The sequence below is a fragment of the Pungitius pungitius genome, chromosome 18 (genome assembly GCF_949316345.1).
Source record: "Pungitius pungitius chromosome 18, fPunPun2.1, whole genome shotgun sequence".
In the NCBI taxonomy this organism is placed as follows: domain Eukaryota; kingdom Metazoa; phylum Chordata; class Actinopteri; order Perciformes; family Gasterosteidae; genus Pungitius; species Pungitius pungitius.
The window spans coordinates 3,282,012-3,304,739 of NC_084917.1; the positions used below are offsets into that span (position 1 = coordinate 3,282,012).

The window sequence follows — 22,728 nt, forward strand, 5'->3', positions numbered from 1 at the left end:
TCATATTTCTGTAGGGTTAAAGGTCAGCTGGCTCAGCATCAGTCACATCAGTCAACCTCTGGTACTAATTATTATCGAGGGCCTCGACGTCACCGACTAATCCCCCTTCAAACAAGCACGGGAGGGGGGGGACAAAGATGCCGCTATTCCTTGGGCCTTGTGCGCTTTAGTGTGTTTGTGTGTGTGTGTGTGTGTGTGTGGGGGGGGGGGGGGTCATGGTGAGGGGCCACAAACATCCACACAAAAGCTTGTTTAAGGAAACTGTACCAACTAACTCAAATTCTGCACGCGGAGGAGAAAGTATCAGAACCCCCCCCCCCCCCCAAAAAAAAGGTTTCCTGTCACCAGTGAGAATGAACCGAAGTCGTCCTTCATCTCAAGTCACAAAGCGTCTTCCACGCATGAAAAAGAAAAGAAAAAAAAGGCAGGGAGAAGTGAACGCCGCATTCTAATGATGAAAACCTGTCGCCACTTGTCAAAAACCTCCGCAAACAAAGAATGCAGAAGCCAATTTGGGGGAAAGAATTCCCCCATGAAACCAGAAATGCAGCTTTTGGGTCGGACCCGGGTTTTAACCGCTTAGCAGCCACACGAGAGCAGAACGGACTTTCGGGCATATTTCGTTTTCTTTGCTCGGGAAGAAATCCCGTTTGTGTTTTTTTGGAGTCTTGACATAACAGAGTGAGGCCTTTTCAAACGTGGAGAGCCTACCTCAAAGACTTCTTCGTCCAGTATCCGGGTTCCAAACACTACAATTCCCTTGGTGTCGATGATGGGGTGGGGGCTTCGGAGCAGCTTCTGGCTGGCCTTCTTTTTACAGTCCAGAATGAGGGTGATGGTCTGCTTGTGCACACTGATGCCCACTCGATGCCACCTGCAAGGGAGAGCGGGGGGGGGGTTAATTCACACACCCACTGGGGAACATGCAGCACACACACACACACACACACACACACACACACTGCTAAGACCTCACCGTGTGTCATTTTTCCTTAAAGTAGTTTTTTTTTTCCTTTTCATGCAAATTCTGCACTGTGTGTGAATCTGTGTTCTGCACACACACACACACACGCACACACACACACGCACACACGTCCACCTGCACTTTGATTCGAGGGGACACAAGCGAAAGGTGCACCTACTTTCCGTCGGCCAGGTTGACTCCTCTGAAGAGGGGGTAGTCCTCGGGGCCCGGTCGGCCCGTGTGGTCCTCGTACAGGAACACCGGAGAGCGGCCCACCTCCAGGCCCAGCTGCTGGATGCCCTGCTCGTTGTACACGGACAACAGGAAGGACTGGCTGCCCTTGTTGGGCTTCACCGTGGCCAGGATGGAGAAGTCCTCCGGGAACACGTCGCCTGGCGGGGGGGGGACCGGGGCAGAGGGGAGTGTTTTTTAGGGCGGCGGCCGGCGTTCATCAGCAGGTGAAATGGCATGTTTTGGTTATTATTTGAGCCTGGCTGGGCTCTTCGGTGTTATGAGAGAACCGGTTTTAACAGACGTTTTTTTTTTTGGGGGGGGGGGGGGGGGGGGGATTGGGAAGAATCGGGGAGGTGAGATCTGAGAGGAGAAGCTGTTTAGAAGACGCCAGAGCGAGGTGCAAAAGGCAGAGAGTTTCCAGCAAAAGCACAGGATGAGAAGCATAATGACAAAAGCATGTGATCCTTTTTTTTTTTTTTTAACTATCCTTCAAACCCCCCCCCCCCCTGTTCCGCTCTTCTTCTCTCCTCCGATCGCTCTGACAGACATTGAAATGGGTCGGAGGTGGAAAGTGTGGGAATACCGATCATATTTTGGAATTCACACACATGAAAACAGCTTAAACAAAAGAGGTGTTTTCTTCCAGCTGTTCCACTCTGCAACCTAAACTGCTTCCACCATTTTGCTGATGTGCGAGTCACATCTGGCACGCAGATTCCCTTCATGGGGGGGGGGGCTTCTCAGGGTTGTTGGGATCCTCTGAGGCCGTGTCGGGTCTTTTGAGTTTGGAGGAAAAGTTTGTTGTCTGTTGTCTGAGAGAAAGCCGGCTATCTGGAACCCGTTTTCCACCAGCGGAGGAATCACTTGGCAGCAGCAGATCTTGTGTCGGGGGGGGGACGATTTCCAGACGGCAGGAAAAGAGGGGGGGGGGGCTCTGGTGGTTTTTCGTTGCACCTCTCGCAGACACCAACCCCCCCCTATTACTGTGCCCCAAGGTTTCTCAGAACCCAGAGGAGAGAAGCTGGAAAAGGTTAAATCGGAATGGCTAGCCGATCAGTGGCAGTGGGGTGGGGAGGGGGGGGGGGGCATCTATAAGGGACGGTGGAAAAATAAAACAAGAAAGGAAATAAAAGCAGCATCTACTCCGTCCTTCCTGTCCCCTTCCTCCCTTTTTGTGTGATTCCTCCTTTCATTAATGGCAGGCATCAAATCGCATCACGTGGAGGGGCCGCATGCCTCAGCAGTGCCCTCACACACCCCCCCCCACCCCCACCCCCACCCCCACCCAGGAATGCGGCTTGGCATCGTACGAGAAAGATTGCTTTAATGGACAGATGCTTTCGACAGGGCGGAGGAGAGGAGGAGAACGTTGAATGTTAACGGGAATAAAAGGGGTAACGATGCAACAAAAAAAAAGGGCAACGGGAAAGGAAAAGCGGGTGATTGACAGTTTGTCACGAGAGGCTGTTGCGATGAGACGATGAGATGCACGGTATTCCTCCTATCCACAAATGTTATGTTAGAATTCGCTGCTTTCTGGGATTCAACAATGTGTGAATGCAACTTAGTCAATATGCTTGAATATCAGTAACATGTGGGTTTAAAAAAGAACATTATTCCAAAGATCCCAATTGAAAGTATAAAGAAAACCTTCGAATTTGTTTAAGTTATTGCTCTTTGAAGCTTTTTTTTTTTTTTTTTTAATTCCCTTGTATGATCACGGCTGACGCAATGGAAAACACCACCTTTACTTTAACGGGTTTAATTAACGGGTCTCCCGAGGTTCTTCTTCCTCCCTTCAACCTTTTCTTCGCGGCGTCTCTCCAACGCTGCCATGTGCCAGAGCATCCCTCGATGGAATGGAAGCGGCATTTCGGGGCGAGCGAGGTTTCTCATCGTGAGTGTTTGCGTTTATGCGGCGGGGCAACCTCCCTCGGAGAAGAAGGGCGACGAAGAGGAGAATAAAAGGGCACTCTCTTGTCTCAGAGAGGTGTTATTGGAGGCAGCAAAAATGTTCGCAGCGCTGTCTCCAATTTTTACGCCGAGGGCATTTGACATCTGCACTTACATTCTTCTTCTTCATCTACCAAACTTCCCTGAGAATGCAAAATACAGTCAGAGCGAGGGGGGGCAGGAGCCGCATTCTGACCGATCCCCTCCACGAAATGGGCTAGAAGGTGTCCCGTAATCGCTACACCCGTCCACCACCTGAAGCCCCCCCCGTGGACACAGAGAAGAGTGACCAGACGAGGACGGAGCAGGGGCGGAAGTGTGTGGGAGTGGGAGTTAAAGAGGGTTTTCCTCACTGCAGTCACATCATAAAGGCAACACAGGACTCTTCTGTTTTCAGGGGGCCTCAGTGGGTTCAAATGAATCATCCCTTCCACATGTTTCCCTAATGATCGCATGTCTGCACTTGCTGCTCTTTTCGTTTTTTTTTTTTTTTTTCTTCCCCCCCAAAACACATCATCATCATCACAGCCTGTCTGCCCAGGGTTCTCAATCAGAGCCACTCATCAGACGCTGGGACGCTGACGGGGGGGCAAAGTGCACCTCCATGGCTTTAGGCCAAAGTCAGAACTCAGTAGCAAAACCTAGTTTCAAAAGTTTCAAATGAGATGCACCTCCGGGAACATTCTAGCAGTAACGTCCTCTTAGTGTTAATAAAAAAAAAAAAGGGCTTTGACGAGACTTTAAGGCCGTCCAATCCGCTGCTTTGCAACCAACTCCTGATCTCGTGTGACGCAGTCAGTCGCATGTGTGATTAAACACGGAGCTTCAAAGCGAGGACCTATTTGTTTGATCGGAGAGCGCGATGGGGGCGGGGGGGGGGGGAGGCCGGCCGCGTTGAGCTCCGCGGCTCTGCACAAAGCCCCGCCCCCCCCCGGGGCAGCAAAGAAGAAGAAGAAGAAGAAGAGCCCGCGACGCGGATCAAAAGGACCCGCCGAGGGCCGAGGCAACGTCTCGAAAAAAAAAAGGAGATTCAGCTCGCAGGGGGGGGGGGGAGAGGTTTTGCTCTTTGCTTTCTTTGGAAATCCAACCACAGTCATTTCAGAAGTTGGTTGTCTCGGTCGGAGACTTGTGGGGGGGGGTTTTTTGCGCTGTGAATTAAGAGGGAAAAGGGAGCCCGGCGTGTGTCTCACGGGGCTGGAACACAAAGAAAGAAATCACAGCGAGGCAGCAGTGGTCTCGGAAAAATGATAGGGGGGAAAATAGGGAGGGACTTGAGGGAAAATAAAAAAAAAGGAAGGAGGGGGGTGGGGGGGGGGGGGGCAGAGGAAAGTACTGGTGCAGCACACCATAAGGCAGTAACCCAAAGCCACGTCAGCACAATAGAACCAGGCAGAAGTGGAACTCCCCCCCCGCCCCCTCCCGCTTATCCACCTTGATTTTGACTGTTTTCTCCTCCCGCCACATTAAATATCAGCTTTGTCATGCGCCTAGAGGCTAATCTTTTCCATTTTAAATTGATTTAGGTGCGTGTGACTGACCCGCGTCCCAGGTGTGCTCTCATTCATCCGCGTGTGCACGAGTAGCGCCTTCTAATACGGGGTGGGAGAGTTTGGGGGGGGGGGAAGGAAGCAAACAGCCTACGCGGGAGCAGATATCGCTTTCTGCCGCGTTGAAACGTTCGCCGTGACTCCGGCTAAGAGGTCGTGAAGCGGAGCGGGCGAAGGGAAGCGACCTCTGAGGTTAGTTAGGTAATCCGCAACATGTAGGTGTGTGTGTGTGTGTGTGTAGAGTGAGGCGCTCACCTGGATACAGCTGTTTGGTGGGGGCGCTCAGCTGGGCGTCTTTGGATACTCTGTAGGCCACATCGGCTCCTTGTGTTGACCTCCGATGGGAGCAGAAACCTGTCGTTTTTTTAACACCCTCAGGTAAACTGGGAAAATCTAAAATCTTCAAGAGGTCCGCTGGTTCCACTGTGGGGGGGGGAAGAGACAAGAGGAAAAACAATTCAGTTATTGGATTTAAAATAGGACTTAAATTGTCTTCTAAGTCTTCTTTTGCTGACTCGAGAGCTTTAGTTACTGTACTCCTGTGGTTCAGAGGAAACTAAACACAGATGAGCCCGTTTATAGGTCGCGGTGATCATGGGTTACAGAGTGAAACCTCTCCTCTCCTGCTAAACCTACCATTGCCTCCCCTTCGGCCCACAACCATGCAATTAGCACACGCTCAGGCCGGTCGCCCTGGCTGTAACCGGGCCACCACAGAAGCACACTGGGTCAGAACCACGTGACCTGGGGTTTGACCCCCCCCCGGAACCGCAAACCACCCGGGACAAGCTCAAACCAGCTACGCGACCAACCCCATTAGCATCTGGCCATGTCTGCCCCCCCCCCCCCCAAAGAGGGACAACGGGGTCATGTCTACAGGGGACGCGTAAGGAACGGGGAGCCGTCAGGGTGCTTTGGAGGACGGACCAAATCAAACAGAGGATTTTATAGCACAAAAAAACCCCCAAAAAACAGACAAAAGCACGCTGGACGCAGTTTGAAAGCCGACCCCTCGGACAAGAATAACACACGGACACACACACACACACACACAGGTACAGAAGGCCCAGTGTCTAAGAAGACCACACACAACCTTCAGAGGAAAAAAAAAAAAGAAAAAAAAAGTTTCAATAGCCCCATCCATCTAAGAGTGAAAGGGATGCTGGGAAAGAGGTGGAAAGGAGAGCGTTAGTTCACTCACTGCTCTGCAACCAACCTCCAGCTGGATGCCATTACGCCTGGCTCATGTGCAGCACATCAATTTGACCCCTCCCCCCCTACAAGGTCTACATTCTTAAACAAAGGTCTCCATTTATGAACCCTCGTTTCTACGTTTCTATCTCACCACCGAGAGTTTGTTTAAATTCATAAAGCGCAATCGCTAAAAACTGGGCAGCACGCTAAAATTGTTTTTCGTCACGGTCCCTCGTGCGAGGCCGCCGGCACCTCGCCGCCGCGTCAGCGCGGCCTCTGAGCGCGTCACACGGGGTGATGAACTCAATTCCTGCTGCCGATAAGGTGACAGGCGAAGGGTCCCCCCGCGAGGAGACAGCGCCGCCCGTCATCGGCTCACAATGAGGACGGCCGGTGGAACCCCCGATGGACGTGATGGAGGTTCACTTTAACGAGCTCCTCCTCCCCGAGGCGTCCTCGCTCGTCTCCACAGCAGACGGACGGGAGACGTCGAAAAAGCTAAAAGAGAATCCGCTGTGAATTATGAACGTGTTCGACACCGATTGTCAATTATTGAGTGGGAGACTGTGGGAGCTGATCGGAGGCTGTTACGCTGGTTGCTTGGCAACTGAGGCCTTCCGGGAGAAGTGGGTGGCAAGAATGAACTAAGGACGTGAGAAGGTAAAGCATGCGTGTAGTTACTTCCATGTACATGTAGAACACAACTCCTATATAGAATAGCATAGTGCTTAATATGTCATATGTGTATATTTAGCATCTGTTTCACAAACATAATGCCAGCTATTAACAATCAAAAGGTCCTGCAGGCAGTTATGGTTTCTCTGTCTCTGATATTTGCGACGAAAGTGGCTTCTTTTTTTTTTTTTATTGAATACACTTCATATAAGCAAAGCTCACAGTCGTTGCCCTTCGCCCAGAAACCCTACAAATGTTCCCTGAGTCTGCCTTCACTCTACAGTGATTCACTCTGACCCGCCAACAGCCAACAGCCCGTTATTCCCCTGGGAAATAAAACCAATCGATCACAATGAGGCGCGTCGGAGCGTCAGCATGTGGGGTCCGCTTCCCTCCTCCGTCACCCCGTCTGGTCTCTCCCTTCTCACGCGGCCGCCCCCGCATTTCACCTTAAACGGACAGCAACCATTTCGACTGGGCCCCCGCCGCACGAGGACTCTGACCCGGGGGGGGGGGGGGGACGCGCCGCACACACCTCGCATCGTCCCGTCAAAAGCGCGTCCGCTGTCAATTTGGTTGCTTTTCGAGATGACATCAACGCGCGAAATCGCGATGAATCATTCAAATGATCTCCTTCGGGCGCCGGCGGCCTGCATTCATAGAAAACATTATAACAATATGGCTGTCACAATAACAATAACAACAACACCCTAGTAAAAGTCAGCTCTGCACCACGGAGCAAGAAGGAAGTGGGGGGGAAGGGGGGGGGTGGGGGGCTGTAAGGAGCTAACTGTGTCACTACCCCTCGCTGAGGGCTGTTGCTTTTGCTAATCTAACCCGACACAAACTAATCCCATGAAGATCAGGCGCTTTTTTGGGGGGGGGAAAAAGAAACAACGATGGTTCCTAAGAAGAACCCCTCGTTTCCTTTCCTTGCACCGATCTCATCTCCTTACTCCGGCGAAATTATTTTCCTGATGCAAAAATGATGCTACATTCATTTACTTTCGAGATCCCGTGACGGAGGTTAAAGTACTGCCACGGGGGGGGGGGGGGGCCTCTGTGGGGGGTCACCTGGAGGTGAGCCAGGTGGAGAGGGCCAATTAGCAGCTTACAGGGAAAGGAAGAGGCAGGTAAATAAAAGTGCCTTTTTAAGTGGTCTCTCCCAATGAAGCCTGTGACTCGCCTAACACAAAGAGGCCTTTCGACTCACCAGCTGGACTTACACCTCCATCTCTCACGTGTCCTTACACACCCCCCCCTCCTAAGGGTCTCAGTCCCACCTTGTTGAGCCGAGACGTTGGCCCACTCAGCGAGGCATATCCCGAGAGAGAGAGAGAGAGAGAGAGAGAGAGAGAGAGAGAGAGAGAGAGAGCGAGAGACGTTTCCCCCCTCCCGACCACAGACCCTCACGTCCAGGGGGGCCGGTTACACAGGAACTGTTTGTGTGACCGGGGTCCCGTGTACATTCGCTCTTTGTCGGTTTGCTAATTTCCTGCAACAACGCCCGTCAACACAAATGCATCCTTTGAGGCCCAGCGTCCTTCCTAAATGCATCTAAAACATTGAAATGTTTTCTACTCCCACGGGGTCTCCTCGAGACGCGTGCACAGCAGGGAACTTGCAGAAACTGGGGGGGTGAGCGATGTGATCAAAGAGGAGCCCCAGCAGAGTTGATAGGTGACACACATTTGTGTGCGAATCTTGTGTGGTGAAAGTAACTATTTAAAAAAAAAAAAGACGCCGCGCCCTCCCCCCCTGCCTCACTTCATTTCCCTTCCTCCTCCTCTTTAAACAATCAGCTCAGGTGCCAGATCCATGATCCTGCTGCCGGCTCGGTGCCAAACCTGCGGTGGATCCCTCTCGCCTGTCCCATCCAACCACACACACACACACATTCTGCAAACAGCACTAGTGTGACTCCAGACGCCACCATTTTGTTTGACAGGAGCCGGACCAGTGAATTTTCATGGATGGGTGGGGGGGGGGGGGATTAACATTCTTCCTTCCTCCTCCTCCAGCCCTTCCTGAAGTGAGGCCTGACTCTTACAGGCACATGCTTGACCTGGCGCTGAGGACAAGGAGTAATTAGCAGCCATGGAGAGGATCCTGCCGAAAAACAGGAATGCCCAATAAATGCCGCCCCCCCCCCCCCCCCGTGCGGGAGCGCGTCACAGACAGGGAGGGTGTGAGATGTTAGTTATTCTTTTTGAATTTTATTTCACCTGATTCTTAAAACTTAAACTGAGGCCAAGTGTTGAGAAACTGGAGACTGTGAAAGCGGCCGATTAACAATTAAGGCCCTTAAGACGTCTCTTAATTTGTCGCTGCTCTGCTGCTACAAAACAGTTTTTTTAAAGTCTCAATTCAGAATTCATTACATTGTGATAACGGACCAAAAATGAGAGACACGTTGACCTTAAGCTGTTGCCCCTTTCATGTGACCAGACCTGGAAATCATACTGCAGGCATTACGCTTGCTAGATTGAACACATTACACACACCACGTGGACAGAGAGAACACACACACACACACACACACACACGGGTAAACCAATGCAGGTTCCAGTCAGCAAGATGCAAAGCCTGATCCTGCACACATGCGCCTTGCAATGACAATCAAACTCGGTACAAAAAAAGTTTAGATGGGACTTTTTGATTAATTATTGACGCATTATTCTTCTTAAACAGGAAAACGCAAGTTAATTACTGAGTGTGTGACAGTGATGGCTCGGGTTCATTGGCTCTCCTTTGTAGTTTTGCCTGTTTTTAACCGCTTGTCGCCACATTCTGATGCTTTTCTGCAAAAGCAAAACTGCTCCGTTAAGCGATAAATGATAACCGCTGCAGCACAAAAGGCAACTGAGGACAGTGTTTACGCCGGCATGAGCCAAGTGAAGTGACCAAAGCGTTAAGCATGGCCAGCACCCGTTGCGTGTCGGGTTTTGGGGGTTTTTTTCGGGCGGACTTTTTGGGACACGAGTGAAAAGAGAGAAACGTGAAAATGCGTGAGTCTGAATGACAACCCGCAAAGAAACCCGCACAGAATCTGCTCATTTAAGTTGTGCATAACTACCCAGACACACACACACACACACACACACACACACACACACACACACACACACACACAGACACAGACACACAGTCGCAGGCCTGAAAGAGGATCCCGAGCTGACCGGAGCTTCTCTCGTGTACTCTGCGTCTTTGCCCAGACTCTTATTGCCTTAACAGGGAGAAAACCAGATGGTTTACTTCAGACGTCTCCACGCTGCAGCTCACGGAGGATAAACGTCTGCCTGCCGCCCGCCACGGACTAAGATGGAAAAAATGACCCAGGATTCCAGCGTGCGCCTCTGAGCGCTGATTTCACAGTAAAACTATCTGCTTCATGTGTGATGACCTGCATCGCTTTTATCCCCCCCCCCTCCCCCCCCTCTCTGTAGTTTTGTCGACTGTTCATTCAGTTTTCGAACCCTCATTAGCAACTTTATTCCTCTGTGCCTACTTTATCTTCAGCTCAGTCTCTCCCATTGCAGATACGGTTTTGATGGACGACTGCTGAGAAATGTGCGATAAAAACAGGTCCCTGCAGCACTGACTTTGGAGAACTACTTCCTCTCAGAGAGAATTATTCCACCCCCCCAACACAGAGACACATTACAGCTGAATCTAATGCATGTGAAGCTCTGCACAATAATGCAACACTGAGCCGAGGGGCGTCGGGAGTCAATCCAAAACGTGCACATTTTCCTCATCATTAGTGAAATGTTTTTAGTGCACGTGATCAATAGACGGACAACAAAGAGCAACGAGAGTTGATGACGACACAGCGCTGCAACGACTTCACAAAAGAAGCAAAACAAGCAAACTCCAGATTTAAATCTTGCCTCCAGCATGATGACTGTTTAATCAGAATATTGCTGCAGGACAAAAAAAGGACGGAAAAATGTAGGCAGCGTTTAGGAAACCAGCCGCTTCCTTTTGCAGGAGCAATCAATGCCTGGAGGGGAAAAGATGGGCAAAAAAAAAGAGGTGTGGAAAGAGTGACCACACAAGTGTTAAAAATAAATGGAACCTTTTACAGGTTAATCAATCCCAGTTCTTTTTGTGAGGTGATAACAACGCTGTTATCAGACTGTAACTGCAGCCTGGGGTCGGGAATAATCCGAGTTAACGGTGACAGCCAAGTCAGTTCATCTCTGACTTTAACCAGATTCTGAATATACACATTAGCTCAGCCGCGGTGGCTGGGTTCTGTTCCCTGCGCCGCATCAATCTTGTGTGCGGTTACATTTGCACAAATAAAAAAGTCCGTTTTTTCGTCCTTTCCAGTTGTTAAAACAACTGGTAAACGCGTGAACGCGCGATGTGGGGCGTGTCGAAGGAACCCTAGAGGGGACGCGTGAACGCGCGATGTGGGGCGGGTCGAAGGAACCCTAGAGGGGACGCGTGAACGCGCGATGTGGGGCGTGTCGAAGGAACCCTAGAGGGGACGCGTCACGCTTATTCTATGAGGTTCATGCATGATATTTGGATTTCAACTGGACCAGTTCTCGCTGAGCCCGAAATGAGGCTTTCTGCAATGTGAGACCTTCATGTTCAGGCATCCTTTAATTGTTTAACAAGAGCGGATATTGTGGTCCAAAAAACTGAGGTATTCATACACAGGGTTTTATTCATTCTGTTGACAGTGATTCAAACAGCATCGCGTTTTGGACTAAACTAATTTACTTTTGCAAATTAGTACGACGTGACTCATGTTTGAGCAACAGCGTCCAACTCGCCCTTTTGTTTTTTTCCGACAAAACCAATTAATTACAAAGTACCGCTGAGTAATCACAAACTGGGGGGGGGGGGGGGGGGGGGCTCGATGTTTGTTCCATGCTCCTGTAAAGTAAAAAATAGAATACATCTGAGAAAAAGGAAAAGTTTCTGGAGTGACCACAAACTTTAGTGTTTCCCAAAGTAGGAAAGAAATGCTTACTCTCAGTATTCCTGCTTAGGCTGCGGCTGAGTCTTGGCTTAGGGGGGGGGGGGGGGGGGGGGGGGTTAAATGGGGTTGGAAAGGATGAGTCATACATGGCTTTCCATGCTCAATGAGTATAATACCCCACTACAGAGAAAAGCACTGTTTCCCAGATGAAGTGAACCCTCGGCTGCAAACAAAGCATGCTGGTTAGAATCAAATGCAGGAGTTGCATCATGTTCAAGTTTTACACTGATGGTCGTTGACTGAACTCCATTTTGTTCCCCTTTTCTCTGTCAGGGGAGAGAAAAAAGATCCAATCTTTGCTTGGGTTTTTCTAGCAGTTTCGAGCTAGAAGAGAGAAACCATCTGTATCTGGCTTCATATCAAGCAGCCCAGAGGTCCATTGAGCAATTATTTGACCCTTAATTGGTCGGGAAAAGTAAAAGATGATGCACGGCCCAGGATGCGGGTTAGGAACTCGACCTGCATATTTGGTTTTATCTCCAGTGCTTTTTTTTTTATCAGGCATGAGAGCTGATGTACAGTCCTTCCCTCAAAGCTTGCATTTACACACTGAAGTGACTCACGCAGCTGCAGGGTGACTGATTCTCTCCAAAGGTCCAGCTAACTCACATCCCATCCTCAGCGGCAATGCGCGCACACACACACACACACACACACACGAGTGGACACCGGCCACTTATCTGATCGAGTCGGACACGACCTCGGGAAAAATGCCACTTAAAGTCGAGTCGCCGACGACGCACTGGAGAAAAGCACGTTTACGCGATTGCTTGATGGGGGCGGAGCGACGTCGGCTGGGTCCGCCTCCGATGCTTTCGACAATTGTCCAGACATGGATGCGGAACTGTATGTTCTCCATTAGATCCATTTAAAAAAAAGAAGTAGTAGAAGTTTTCTAATTTGCCTCGTGAATAACTTTTACACGGTGACAGCACTACGTCATTTACTTATCCGCATGAATTTCTTTGGAAGGAGGGACTAATGAGAAACAGCTGCAGGCCAGCTGTATTCCACCCCCTCACCCTTTTGTGAAGCGGGCTCGCTTAGCAGAAGTAACCTTTTAATGTTGGATGTCCGAACCGGGCTGAAATGCGAGGCCCGCTGCCTAAAAGGCTGCAGATGATTGGACGTATTCCATTAGGAATTTTCTCTATAATACCAGCACAGAATGGTGTATTTTCTTTTTGAAATGCGACAGTATATATATATATTTTTTTTTTCTTCACCCTGTTCCCCTTTTCCACCAAGAATGGGAAGAAAACATCTGGAAGACATTTTCCTCTGGGTTTCTGGAGGGCTTAGCAGACGGCACAATGGAACTTATCAAATCCAGATGTGAAGGCGCTTAGTGAAACAGCAAAGCCCTCCTCTGTATATTCCTTTCAAATACACATATGGATGAAACAAATGCCGCTCCTACCATATATAAATCATAATTATGGCATCATGACCATATTTGTTTATTCCTCAGCATATGCACTGCTACTTCTGGTACTTCTCTCTATTAGCATCAAAATCCGTCCATGTTTTCATTTGCATAAGGTATTCAAAGAATGTTTTTTCAGTATTTTTTGATGACCAAAAGTGCTCTGCGCCGGTAGGTTCTGGAACTGCAGATATATAAAAATAAAAAAAAACTTTGGGTTAATTAATGATAACAAACCCTCCCGGCTCAAAGAGTCAAAACTGAGTTTCTAGACTAGACGGCTCAGCAGAAACATAAAGAGAACCATTTGCAGAAGAAGGTGGATTTGGCCCCCCAGCAGGTACGCACGATCATTAAAGTACAAAACATCTGAGGTGCCCCACGGGGAGGCCAGGGTATCTATTTCCCGGGAATGGATGCTATTCAGTCAGCATCTGGAGACATCGACTAGGACAGGACAAACAAAACACCTGTATCTCTTTAAATTGCATCTGAGGCTAAAGATGCTAATGGGATTGTTCCGTCCGTCCAGATGAAAAACATCATGCCCACGACACGACAGCAACGAGGAGCTGTGCAGCTTCAAGGGCAAGAATTCCTTTCTTCGGGCAATGAAACTGTAAACCTGACAGCGGCGGCAATCCCAAAGCTTTGACCTTCACCTTCGAACTCTGACCCCCTCGCCTCGTTCCTGAGCTCGATGTCTCACAGGCCTTCTGTTAACGCCACTCGCCGCCTCGGGTCGAGAGTAAAGGTCTCCGGATTAATGCAGAGGAAAGACCTGGGGAGCGTTACTTCACTCCGTCGCGTTTTATCCTGAAGTCAAGGTCGCTGTTAACTTCGAACCATTTGCCAGTGTGCAAAAAAAAATGAAAAAAATAATAGTGATGATGCAACACTTGTACAGTTAAACAGCGGCCAGGCCACGTGCTAAATTAGCAGCTCGCTGGCGAGTTAGCAAAGTGGAAATTAAACAGCTGGGGATTTCTAAGAGTGGTGGATGTGTTTGTCTTTGTGTCTTTGTGTACGTGTAAAACGGTTTGGACGCCACATGGAAAATCATACGTGATCCGATCTGCTGCCACCAGGTGGTGAGAAACGCTCCGCCGACATGGATGGAGCTCCATGTTCTATCAAGTCTGGGGAAACTCACATTTGGCTATTTTGCTAAATTACCTCCGTATTATAGTAAGTATAGTAAGTTGGAGAACATCATTATTAGTTGCATGGTAGTACATTAAGTCAGAATTATGAGCTGATTAAATCCAGCTCACAGCATCAAAATCAATTCAGTCCCAATTTCTTTAGTGTTCCCCAGTAAACTCCTCCTCTGTCATTAAAAAGGACCAGATATGGATCCAACTGTCATAAAGTGACCTAAGTTGTGTTCGGCTAACAATCATTATTTATAGGCAACGTGGAAATAAACAGGCTGCAGTAAATCTTATTCATATGTTTAACAGGAGAGCCCACGTGAGCTCGTAAAGCCACGCCAGCTGCATCTGCTTTTCATTAGAACCCTTTCAACAGTTCATCAGTTCCAACAGTGTGTGCCCTGGAGGAGTTTTGTACTGAGCCTCTGAGTCGGTTCGAGTCGGCCCCGGTTCTCGGACACTTTCTAAGCGTCCTGAAGAAACCACCTGTTCCCCCTCAGAGCCCCCCTCCCCCCCCCCGGGTCAGAGATCCGGACAGCAGACCACCAACCGTGCCAGGCAGCCTTAAGGTGCTAATAATACACGCAGGCCAGGGGCCCCCGGGGGCCCCCCCACTAGCTGCTGCTGCCGGGGCGCTGCGTGACCTCTCCGAGCACCCGAGGGACGCGGCGGCACCACGCCGAAGGCTCTAAGGACAAGAGCAGGACACCTCTGGCTCCTCGTGGCCTTCAGGAACACGCCCGGTTCGAGCCCCCGATACGTCGGCGCCGGGCTAAACTTTTACATCGTCACACTCTCTGTCGCGTAAAGAGGTCGCCCGGGAGCACGGGGTGGGGTGGAGGGGTGGGGAGGGGGGAGGGCTGGGGGAGAATGCCTGAGGAGAAGTGCAGCAGGGCCTTGTGCCTCTGATGTCAGTCTCCAAGGCGGCTCCACCCTACCACTTACAGATGAGCCGCGGGCCCCCTCCCGCTCACGGAGAGCACGCTCACACCTCTCAGGAGCTCAGAATAAAAGGAGAAAAAAAAGAAGTTTGAGCCCTTTTAAACTTTGTTTAGTCTGCAAAATGCAACAAAAAAAGGGACATCTGAAAAATACGTTGTCTTTGCAATTCAGGGGCATACTGTGCAGTTTTAACCCTTTCACCATCTCATGCATGTAAACTTGGCCTCAAGGAGCCATATCTTTCAGCTACTGGAGTTCTTTTTTTTTTTTTTTTTTTTGCAGAACCCTTTGCACAACTTCACTGCTTCAGGGCACCAGTTCCTCAGACACAATACGCGGCCCGGCTCACAAGCCTTTTCACACAGTGATCGAGGCTCATTGTTTTCAACAAAAAAAAAGACCACAAAGATGCGTTTAAGAGGAGGTGCGGTCATCACAGTGATCCCGCAAAAGAAGAAGACCCACCAAAAAAAAAAAAAGAAGAAGAAGAAAAAAAAAAAGAAGCGCAGTTCCAAAAGCGCAGCCGCAGATCTTACCTGAACTTGCTTGCGATGCGACAAAAAGCAGAATCACCGCTAGTGTGATCTGCGCGTCCCTTATCCTCCGTTTAACTTTCCATCTTATATGGGTATCCATGACCGCCATAACGCGTCCGCGGCCAGTGGAAGCTGCTTCTCTCGAACTTTGGAGCAACTAATTCGACTCGCAGCGGCTTCTGGTCAGGACGACAAGAAGAAGAAGAAAAAAGAAAAAAAAAAGCCAAAAAAGTCCCAGAGAAAAAAGGGGAGGGGGTGGGGGGGGTGTATCGTTATGTCTCAAGCAGCCATAAGGGTTTGTTTTGGTGCGCGTTCCTCCAGCTGGTTGACGGATGTGCGCCCGTCTCTCCTCGCTGCGTCTCTGGACCCGTCCTGCACCGCCGCGCCTCCGCTCACAAGTGCCGTCCCCTCCGTCCGGGTCCTCACGTAGGGGCCCCCTCCAAGTCCAACGGGGGAACACACACACACACACACAGAGAGAGAGGGAAAAAAAAGAAAAGTTACCCCTCACACACCCCCTTTCCGCCTCCCCATCCCCAGCCTCCCCTCCCCTGTCACTCCCATTGCGGACGCGAAACTCGGGCAAATCAGAGGGGTCCGCGCACCAGAGGCGGCCCTGTCATTGGCCGCGGGTGGAGAGGGGAAAGTTGAAGGGGGGGTGGAGGGGGGGGGGGGCAGTTTTCACGCCTACAATTGTTGCGCTCCGAGCGCTTTTACTTTTTTTCAGTCTCTTGTCAGAGCAGATCCTGCGCAAACGGCACGCAGTTAAATTTGCGCACTTTTGTCTTTTTTTCGTTGTCTTGCGATTCTCCAAGCTGGGTCTCATGGTGATACATGGTTGTCTCAACAGGTGGGTTTGCACTTAAATCATTCTGTAACCCCCACATTAGAGCAGGGCTGGTATTCCGTTGGACACTGCTGACCAATTGGTGAAAACATACCAAGCTTGTGTATTTATTTGTGAACATATTTCATATTTTATTCCCTGTCTGCCTTTTCCATTGTTACTAAATCTGTATTATTCAAGTCAACACCAAACTGGGCATCTCACAGACCCACAGAGGCCCCCCCGAAGCCTCCAGAACCCGGTACTCATGCGAGGTACCAGACCGGCGAGATCACGTCCGGATCACGGACACCAACGCACCCTCGGCGTGGCGGCTGTCTGCTTGGTGGAGGTCTGGCTTCAGCGCCACGAGCCAGCGGGCAAAAACATTAAGGCCGCATCTGACAGCCTGTCACGCCGCGGGGGGCGTCAAGTTTGACCGCCTCGCGCACTCGTTAAAAGGATCAATTTATTTTATAATAACACGAGCAGCAGCACTGACGCGCTGTTGTCAGTCAGCTGTTTGTGCTGCGTGGAGGCCTCAGCTCGGGTGACCCCCCCCCCGCCTCCGCCCCCCGTGTTTGTCACACGGAGAGCCTCGACCTCAAAAAAGGGGACGGAGGATATTTACATCACGGATACACGCGCCTCTCTGAAGTGACCGCTTTGCTCTGTAATGGTTCCTCGGGTCAGATAAATGGTTGAAATTATGGCCTGAGCCCTGTATTTAGGGTGGCTTTATACCTACACCACACTCATCTCAAAACTCTGCAACTGCTCCTTTACAAGGCTTCCATTTGCTCCCTCAAACTGCCTTCTAACCAGAAACATGGTGTTTTATCTGAGGCTGGACCAGTGGTGGTGGTGGTGGTGGTTTCGTCTCATTTGAGGACTTTCGGGCCTTTTTACGTTTCTCACATGACACACGGGAAAGCGCAACGTGAAACAGAGGGACGAATGATGATTGATCAGAGCCATTCTCTTCGTCCTGCTTCGGGCCTGCTTTTTCCCAATATTTGCTTTCACCAAGTGTCGGGCTGGAAATGAAAGCCAGAGAGAACCTTATTAAACCCACATTCGTTCATCGTCTTCCATCGTCAAAGAAACACCCGTCTGTGATCAGATCGACGGGGATCCAGCTTTCTCGGGCCACTGAACAGTTTGAACCGGGACTCGTTTTGCTTCAACTGTTCAGCAGATGGAGTTCAGGGAGATTAAGACCTGTTAAACACAGAGAGAGATTCGCTGGTAGATCTACACCCTGTAACACAGCGTAACTGGTTGCGTCCACGTTACCACTCGATATGCAGATCTCTGGCGAGGTGGTTGAGGTTGGGCGTTTGTTGTGGGTTTTTTATTTTATTTATTCACTATATGATTATATTATATGGTTTCGCTTTACACAAGTTCAAATTACACAGTCAAACCTCGCAATTCCTTGCAGGCCTTGTATGACACTTTTCAATGATTTTCCCAAACCCGTGGAGGCACACAGCGGCTCTCCGGAGTTGTGATGGAGAGGAACTGCAGAACGAAGTCGGTTGTGTGGTTCCAGTTTGACGACTTTGAAGATTGTAGAGGAGCGAGAAGGACGAAAGTCGAATGCAGCCAACACACAAGAGCAGAAAGAATTTCTTTCTTTTTTTTTTAAGTATAAAAAAACAAAAGCGGGAGTTTTTCATTACGTTGTTACACTATCCGGGCTTTGAATGTAGGGAACCAGTCAAAAGTTTGAACACATTTTCTCATTCAATTCAATGTGAAAGTTCATACAAACTTTTGACTGGTACTGCATGTAAAACTTTCAAATATGAGCCTTTAGAACAATAAATTGGATTGATGACAAAGCGACGTCTGTCATCACCTGTCTGCTCACGGCTCACAGGTGCGGCTCGTCCTCCGCTCCGCTGTTGGAGGAGGTTTGGCCCCCCCCCCCGCACACATTTCCTCTTGATGCCAGGCATTAATCAATCACCGGGTATCAGGTAGGTGAAACAGAGCCAGGCAGCGACAAACGTGCTTTTGTAAGAGCTGGGCTAATGGCTCTGTGTGTGTGTGTGTGTGTGTGTGTGTGTGTTCTCAGTCATCCCGAGTTCAGCGGGGCCTTCTTCCCACTTTAACCGCGCGCAGCGCTGGATCCCAACTTTGCAGAACATCATGGCGACAGCCTCATTGTCAAGGCAGCGCCTGTTCTTATGCTCATTTGAAACCCCCCCCGCCCCCCCTCCTCCTCCTCCGAATGGGACCCGGTGCAATGTAGCATCACACGAGACAATTCAACCCACGTTTCCTTGGAAGATGGATTTGCACACATTTATAAAACGATCAACGGCTTGAATCGTTTTTTCTCTCTCTCTCTCTCTCTGAACACAAGTGGCTCGCGGTCACGTTTTAGGAATTCTTAGGAACTCGGGAACCGAGTTTGAAACCCAGACTGTATTGTTTGTGCCGTACTGCAACACCGTCATTAGTTCAGAACAATCTTTCCTTTTGTGTGTCACCTGTGGTACAAATTTGCATTTTGCAGTTGGTTTTTGAAGTGCTAATATACAGGGAGGAGGGGGGGGGTGAAATAGGAATAATTATCTTTGGAGAAACTTCTAACAATATAAAAAACAACGTCACAGGTCAAAATATTGCAGATTGTATATGATGTATTTTGCATTTTCTTTGATTTTCACCAAAAGGACATTTTAAAGTGTTTAGTGACACATAAAGTGTAAATAGTAATCAAGCCAAGGAGATGATGAGATGAAAGCAAGAGCAAGTCTTTACATGCTTTCTTCTTCAGGGGGGGGGGGCACTTGAACAAATTACACTTTGACTCATTCCAACTGGCTTTGGTGTAATTGTTAATTAAAACGTGGGGTTGTCAAGTGTCGCGACTGCGCTGCTGTGTGAAGTGTGCTTAAGTGTGTCTTAACTGGCTCAATTGCACCGGTTACAACGATGTAACGAGGCCAATCTCACATGTGACTGCAAAGGTTCGCCCACATAACATAAAAGCAGCCAAACACCGCCATAAAACCGGGGCAAAACCTTTTTCTTTTCTTTGTTGTCGCGCCTAATCTCTCCACCGAAGCGGCGGGAATGAAAAAATATATTTTTTAAAAGTCCCCCGAGTTGTCGCCTGTCGTCTACGGGATTAATTAACCGCGTCTCGCTCTCTCTCCGGCTCCGCCCCTGGCGGCTGGCTGGGGGGGGGGGGGGAGGGGGGAAGGCCCTCTGTGCCCATGTTTTTTTTAAAAAGAGCCGCTCTTGGCGTTCCCTGCTCCCGACATACACGCAGCAATGCACGACATGGCCGTCCCACACGGGGGGGGGGGGACGTTGGGTCACACAAGCCTTTCCGCATTCTCCGCTTGCAGGATGCAGAAATTGCATTCAAGAGAAACAGCTTAGGGTCAGGGTCATCGTTTGTGGGGGGCCGGCTGCCTCTTTTTTTACCAGCCACCGGCCATTGTGTGGGCGGCGCACACACGTTTTTTTTTTATTTTTATTTTTTAAAATGTAATGGTCTTTAGGATTTGAACGTTCTGTTGAGTGAAATGAAAGAAGAAAAAAAAAAAACTTGGCAACCGACTTGATGAATACGACATATTCAGGTCTTTGCCCACATAGACTCTCAGCCCTGAGAAGCCCTCGAATGGGGCCAGTGCACGTCGGTCATGGTTGAGTCTGCACGGCCTGCAGCATGTGGACCACGTGGACTCGGGGCACTGCGGCACTGCGGCGGGGGTTTGGCTGCTCGTTTGGGCAAGTCATATAAAAGGGTAGAGGAGCAAGGAAAAGTAAATAAATCCATCCACAGTAAACCGGGAGTTCGGCTTTAAAAGGTCTCCAACATTATTCGCCTTGCGTGTTTTATAAGTCCAAGCTTTTAAATTTGAAAACCCATTTTGGGTTGTGAATGAAGGGAGATCTGCTCCACACTTGTGTGGTCCACCCCGCTTGTCACAAACCAGCTCAGGGCTGGACAAAGGAGGAGATTCCACACATAGGCCGTGACTAAAAAAAAAAAGGGGGGGGGGAGAAGATAGATGAGTGTAATGATGAACTAAAAATAACAAAACTAAAAAAACACAGCATTTCAAAATGAGAACGTTGTAATGAAACACATGTATGGGGGGGGGGGGAGGGAGGGGGGGATTTGAGGCCTTTTCTATTTCCATGCACAGATAGTTGTGCACCTACACAGACAACAAACATGCTCACACAAGACACCCCATAATTCTGCTGTTTGTTTCAAAGATGACGATGTGAGTGCTTGCATTGGTTGGATCTGAGCTCAGATAAATATTATCAGAGGGTACGATACGTGTGCAGATGTGGAAGTGTTCAGCAGCTGCTCGCTGAAAACATCAGATCCAACCATAAAAGCACACACACATACGATCTTGACACGTTGTCATGAACTCACCAGCTGCCAGTTGTCAATTGAGTGCTAATCCCCAATTGGCAGTGCGCGTGGCATGTTTGCGCTGCCTCCTGCCCGGGCTCTAACCCCCGCGGAATGTTACTTCATCATTAAACACTCGCATGGAACGTTTCATGCTCGTCTTCGACGTGTCTACTACAACGCGTTTGAATGCTCGGTCCATGGTGCCGTGCTGTGTGTCTGAATACGCCTGTGTGTCTTCTTCATTGCATTACACTGTATTTTTCTCCTCCACATGGGCTGAAGTTGTCATCTCGGATACACAAGCTGATCAACTGCCTCATCCCCTGGAAATGCACAGTGATTATGTCTAGTTGTGGTTCAAAATGTGTTTTATCATCACGTTGTGTTTGCTGGTGCCGGAACACAATGTAAACTATTCAGAATTCACAGAGAAGGGAGACTCATAAAACGTTTTTCATTCAAAAAACATAACACAGCTGCAAGAGAGAGAATTGGTGGAACCACAGCACATTGCTCGCTCTCTAGATGCAATTTGTTTTTCATCTCAGATAAATCAGCTGTTATCCCACCAGGAAGTAAGGAGATCGGTGAGCGAGTGTGTCCACAGCTACTCATGCTCACACAGACGCTAGTAGCAGGCACACCTGGCGTAGAGATCTGTATCCCACTGAGTGCCTCTTAGTAGCCTATTTAGTTAGTTATCTAGATTTTAAACTTTTAAAACAGCGGTAATTTAAAAAAAAAAAGAAGCTCATGTTAGGAATCTACACAAAGATCTTTGTGTGCATACGTGTAAACTGTCCATCATATCTGCTGATTTCTTTATGGTTTGTTCCTTTTGAGGCTGGACATTTCCACAGGGCTCGTTCTTCTGTTGTTCTGTGTAATTATAAGGCATTTCCCCCCCCCCTGGTGCTGTATGTGTTTGAACCCGGGCCTCGGAGGCAAGTGTTTTGAGCGTCGCTTGTGTGCGCCATTGAAATGACCCCCGACGACCCCACGCCCGAAACCTGGCCTGCGATTTCTCGGGGGGGGCGACAGCGAGAAAACCCACCCTCCTCACATCTGGCGCGCAGGTCCCCCCCCCCCCCCCCCCCCCCCCCCAGGCCCACAGCGGTCCTGCTGCTCTCTTGCCCCTCGCTTAGTCCATTTTATCTGGATCAAATCTTCTTATTGTATCTCAGTTTCTCAATTGGGGTTTTGTTGCAGCTTTGATGATTTTTTTTTTTTTTACTGATGTTCTGGGAGATCTTCTTCACCAGATGGCCCCGCCAGATGATAAAGAAGAAGAAGCAATTAAAATCCCTCATAAATGCTGAATTGGTGAGAAAACGCTTTGCGGAAGACACATTTTGGGGGGAAAATCGGACTCACGTGGAAGTTTGGAGTGGTGCTAATAAGCAATGTTTCCCAACAGCTTGACATCGGCGATGTAAATCGGGAATTCTGTCAACACCTGAATAAACACCTTGCAATCCTAAATATATGCACCAAAAATGGACACTTTTAAAGTATGTTAACAGGAGGATGAATTCTCCAAGTCTTTGCTGATCCCCTAACTTTTCCCCTATTAGTGGATATGTCTTCAACAACATACACTGTTGGGAATTCGGTCTCGTTTCGTGCTTAGAGGGGGGGGGTTCCTGACTAACGTAATCCTCTGACTGCAGCCCCACATGCGAGTTAAAAGACTCAATCATCCACTGAGACATCTCAAAATGCCAGATGAACACACGCAACGTTCAGAAGGTACATCCACGGTTGGATGAGGATGTATTTCCTTGACTTTGGGGCATCCCGTCTCTTTTTCTCGAGAGGCGCAGCGACCTGAAATATCAAAGCCAGTTGTAGATTTGGTAAATGGTTTGTCTTTGTTAGA

General features: G+C 49.3%; 1 protein-coding gene across 2 annotated transcripts in view; it reads right to left on the reverse strand.

Moving 5' to 3' along the window:
- Window positions 1-16,071, reverse strand: part of col5a1 (procollagen, type V, alpha 1) — a 52,440-nt gene extending 36,369 nt beyond the window's left edge. For both annotated transcript variants that reach the window (XM_037484514.2, XM_037484513.2), the window contains exons 1-4: window positions 15,622-16,071; window positions 4,954-5,121; window positions 1,143-1,356; window positions 712-874 (exon numbers count right to left, since the gene is read on the reverse strand). In XM_037484514.2, coding sequence (XP_037340411.2) covers window positions 712-874; window positions 1,143-1,356; window positions 4,954-5,121; window positions 15,622-15,730 — 654 coding nt within the window. In that variant the 5' untranslated portion in view covers window positions 15,731-16,071. The remainder of the gene's footprint in view (window positions 1-711; window positions 875-1,142; window positions 1,357-4,953; window positions 5,122-15,621) is intronic.
- Between the last annotated feature and the right edge of the window lie 6,657 nt (window positions 16,072-22,728).